Below are 4,552 nucleotides of genomic sequence, written 5' to 3'. Positions count from 1 at the left end.
GTTACTTCTGAAGATTTAATGGGACTGTGCCCCACAGGTGTCTTTCACGGAACTTTCTTGGCCATAGAAATCACGTCTAGCTTCATGGCTTCTCTTTTTTCTCCTAGGTCTGCCTCCACTTTCTCTGTCCACGTTTTCCCAAGAGCGGCAGAAGATGAGTAGATCTGTGGTGAGTGTTTCTGTTTCTGTTTTTATTCCCCACTTACTTTTGTAATATCCTCTAGGAGACGCATAGTTCAGCTTTTAACGGGGGAGAGATAGAAAAGAGATATGATTGGACGAAACACAAAGTACCAGAGTGGCAGCAGGCGTGTCTGTCGTGTTCACATGTGTCTACAGCACACTCCTTCAGAGCCTTGAAAGCCCGAGTGCAGGGCTCCTGGTGTGCTTCACGTTCACTGAAAACAGTGACAAATGCCGTTCCTTCCTGGACTGACACTGACCTGGCGAGAAACACTTTAGTTTTCTCGTGGGTTTTGCAGTTTCTTTGGCCATCTCACTCTGATTGTGATCAGATACCCTAAATGGCAGCGCGTAAGCCATGGCTGTTGGTGCCTACTTGTGCCTCCTGGAAGCCGAGACATACTGGTCCAGGGAGCACCTAGTGCATATGATTTTTCTGGGACCTACAGTATCCTCCCATAGATCTGTTGTTTTTCCAGGGGTAAAACGAGGGTACTCTGGAGGAATGGCCTTCTCAGCCTCCAGTAAGTCTTGCTAAATATTTCTGTGTTAGTCTCTCTGGTATGCATCTCAGACCTGTGCCATCCGTCTCTGGCAAAGATTGCTTCGTCTCCATACACGTTTTCTCCTGCAGCCTTACTTCTGTCCCTGCCCATCCCCAGAACCTGCCCCAGGAAAGGTCACCGTGAGCTAACATACAAAACTAGCTATTCGCCAGTCCTTGCCTTGATCCGCTCAGCCCCCTTTCCCATCTGCAGGGTCTGCTCTGTTGGTTCTGTGACAAATCTCTTCTGCTGCCCCCGTGACTGATTCTTCTGCCCTGTTCCTGTGCCCTGTTCCGTATATGGCTCATGACCCTTCTCCCAGTCCGCTTCCCCGTCCCGGGCTCTGAGTGGCCCACTGTCTGTTTTCCCACGTGGACCAGATACCTTTGGTCAGCCACCTGCCATCATTTCCATGGAGGTTGTCCAAAGGACCCCTCAGATTAATAGTAATTCTGTGTAGCTCCGCCTGTGCCTTCTGCTCTTGATCCTACTGACTCTTTGTTCCACTCTCCAGCCTGTCACGCAATCCAGAAAAATGGGATTCTGTCTAATCTCTTTCTATTCTGTTACCACTTTTGCTTGTTTCTATTGTTGTTATATTCTTTTTTTGTTTGTTTCAGAGAAAGAGCGTGCACTAGCAGGGGAGGCAATAAAAGGAGAGAGAGACAGACAGACAGAGAGAGTGTATACCCAGCAGGCTCCACGCTCAGCATGGAGCCCAGCATGGACCCGAATCCCATGACCCTGGGATCATGACCTGAGCTGAAATCAAGAGTCGGATATTTAACCGGCTGAGCCTCGGGGGCCCCATAGTAGATCCTTCTTAGAGCAGGGTAGCTTTATCTGAGAATCGAGCAGAGAGTACAGAGATCCCATGGACTCTTCCGAGCCCCAGATCCCCTGTTGTTAGTGTGTTACGTTAGCCGTGGTACGTTGTTCCAGTGGGTGGTCAGTTCTGATAGGTTATTATCTGAAGTCCAGAATGGATGTAACAGTTCGCCCCTGGTGTTGTGTGGTTCACGTCTTGACGTCCATATGTGATGGCAGACGTCCACCATGACAGTATCCTACCCAACAGGTTCCCTGCCCTGAAGGTTCCCCAGGCACCGCCTGTTCGTTTCTCCCTCCCCCAGTCTCTGGCAATTCCCAGGCTCTCCGCTGTGTTTATGGTTTTGTCCATTCCAGGATGTGAGGCACAGGCCCTTGCACAACGTGGGTCTGAACTGTTTTGGGCTGTCTTATGCCTGGGTATTTTTCAACAGATACAGTATGGGGCCCTAAAGGTATCTTCCTCATGATTTTCTTTTTGCTTTGTAAGAACGCACTGTATCCTTCACATAAATTACAAAACACATGGTAATTGAGTATTGAAGTGATCGGTGAGGCCTCTGGTCAGCCGCAAACTACTACTCGTAAACTTGGGTGGACTTGAAAGTCATATGTGGACTTTAACTGGGCGGGGTGCGTGTCCCACCCCCCGGCATTGTTCAGGGGCCAGCTACCATTGGAGTCCTAGGGGCTCCAGCCGCTTCAGAGGGGCCTGTATCTGGTGGTGTGTGAAACGCCTGTTCACATGCACGGCCAGTCTCTCTGTCCCTACACCGTCTGCTTTGTTCGGCTTTTCTTCCTGACATCCCAAGGAGGCTTGAGCATTCTACAGTTTGTCTGTTTGGATCACATTAGGAAACATTTTCTTCTGAGCTGATTTATTTGTGTACTTTATTTTCCAGCCTTACGAGTTGAATACTGTCCCGTTTTTAAATGTCTGGAAACAAGCACATTCGAGTGGGTAGGATCGCTGGCTCCAGAGCGCCCTCCGCGGTCAGCGCTGGAGCCGCTTCTTCGCTGGTGGATGGTGTGTGGTGGGAAGTGGGGAGGAAGGAATTCGTGGTCTCCTACTTCCTTCTCATCTCTGTGCAGTCTTTGGGTGGACCTCAGACTGGTGTCCTGACTTCCTGCTCCGGAGGCCTTCCATGTATGAGGATTCCCTTTTCCTGGATGGCCGAGAGGACTCTGGCTCAGAGGTGACCCTCAGACTGCAGTCTTCCGGCCCCAGTAGGTCTCGCTGTTCTCTGTTCTTTGGACCCCAGCAATGCATGTGAGCTGTGTGACATGGGGAGGTGGCCATGACACACAGGGGCCCCTTTGTCAAAGTCCTTTTGCGCTCGGGTCCGTTTCTGAAACCCTCCGAGGGGATCTCTTTCTCATTCTTTACTGACGGACTGCCGGTGCTTTACCCGTCCAGCCACTGCCAACAGGAGTCTCCCGTCCAGAGACCCTGCTCTCCCGCCCCCACAGCGGGGGAGAGACCGGCACCAGTGGCATAGGGAACCTTCCACAACGTGGCAGATCGCGATGTTCCCGGGCCGTCCTCCCCTGTGTGTCTCGTGGTCTGGCTTGTGAGACCCTCCACAGCCAGCCCCGAGTCCTTGTTCACAAAGCCGTCTCTGGAGTATGAGCTGTCCTGAGTGTCCTTTGAAGACACTGAGGGTTGTTCTCTTCTGAAACTAACCTAAAATCAGAATCTGCAGCTCTGGCCAGTTTCTTAGTTTTTAACCAGGTCTTGGGAAACCCATTTTCCTGGGGTTTAAGATGCTTTTGTAAAGCTGTTTGCTTGAAGCCAGAGAAAGAACAAGGTAGCTTTCTCCTTCTGCCTTTGCACGTACCCGTGAACTTGGGCAAGTTCCTCAGACCCATCAGCAAAGAGAAAACTCAGTTTGGAACGTTCATGATAGTGCTCTTTTGACGCAGCAACACTGCATGTATTTTATGTGCATTACAAGCAAAAACTAGAATTTTTTCTTAGGTGTGCTTTTTCTTCGCCTAAGAAGGCCAGGAAGCACGCATTCAAAAGTCTCCACAAATTGTGCCTTTTGTGAAGTTACAGGTGCAAGGCCAGAAGTCAGCATAAGATGTACATTGTTCTATTTATGCATTAAAATTAAACTACTTCCTCTTCCGCTAGCTTGCTCTTTTGCTTTCGGCGATAACTTTTAGCACGTGAACTTCTGGATGCTGATCTTCATGAGGGCAGCCGCAGTGGTGGCTGGAGGGGTCTCAGTGAAGGACGGCCAGAGCTTCTGGAAGACCTCCTTGGTGTTGCTGCCCAGGACGGTCTCCTCTCGGACCAGGCCTGGGCAGTTCTGCACACAGATCAGTCTGGCCTGGGGGGGATCGCTTACACTGTACACTTCTTACCGCACCCTGTGGCCTGTCTGCAGTTGGTCCTCTGACCCAAACACCTTGACCTGGTCCCCATTGTCCCTGCACCTGGAGTTGGGAGAATAACAGGTGCAGGTGAGCAGGCGTCTCGGGAATCCTGCCAACAGGATGCGTCCTGCCCTCTTTGTCCGTTACATGTTAAGTGTCTTAGATTGTGAGTCAATGTCAGGAGTTGGTGATTCTCTCAAATGTCCCCTGAGCAGGACACAGCCTTTTCCTTCCACGCCGCTCCTTCCAGGCCTCATCAGATCACCAGAGCCTTTTGGTTTTGAATGTCCTGCACTGTTTTGTAATCCCTCTTTGCACTTACACACATTTGACAGTCTCCTTGGCTTTAGTTGTTTACACTTGTTTCTGTATTTTCAGGTGAATTTTTGTCCGTGTTTGGAGAGGGATGAGATGCCTCTTGGACAGTCAGCAGTAACCTGAGGTGTCATTGTGTCCAGAGAACTTAGTAAAGTGCTTTCCCATTTGATGCTGGTATTGCGTTACATGACAGGTTCTGTTGTTACCTTCATTTTAGAGGGGGAGACACTGAGGGACTGTTGTCATGACCAGTGTATTCGAGTGGGGGCAGTTTACTCAGGAAATGCATATTTAAA

The 4,552-nt window shown here is 50.2% G+C and overlaps 1 protein-coding gene across 1 annotated transcript in view; it reads left to right on the top strand.

The window, feature by feature from the left end:
- Positions 1–111: 111 nt before the first annotated feature.
- The window catches only part of ZNF12 (zinc finger protein 12), a 15,328-nt gene continuing 10,887 nt past the window's right edge, over positions 112–4,552 (top strand). Inside the window, exon 1 of the mRNA XM_029947388.1 lies at positions 112–169. Within this exon, the coding sequence (XP_029803248.1) occupies positions 155–169 (15 nt within the window). The 5' untranslated portion in view covers positions 112–154. The remainder of the gene's footprint in view (positions 170–4,552) is intronic.

The sequence above is a fragment of the Suricata suricatta genome, chromosome 8 (assembly GCF_006229205.1).
Source record: "Suricata suricatta isolate VVHF042 chromosome 8, meerkat_22Aug2017_6uvM2_HiC, whole genome shotgun sequence".
NCBI lineage: Eukaryota > Metazoa > Chordata > Mammalia > Carnivora > Herpestidae > Suricata > Suricata suricatta.
Note: the sequence above shows the minus strand (reverse complement) of the source record. Positions and strands in the feature narration are given on the sequence as shown.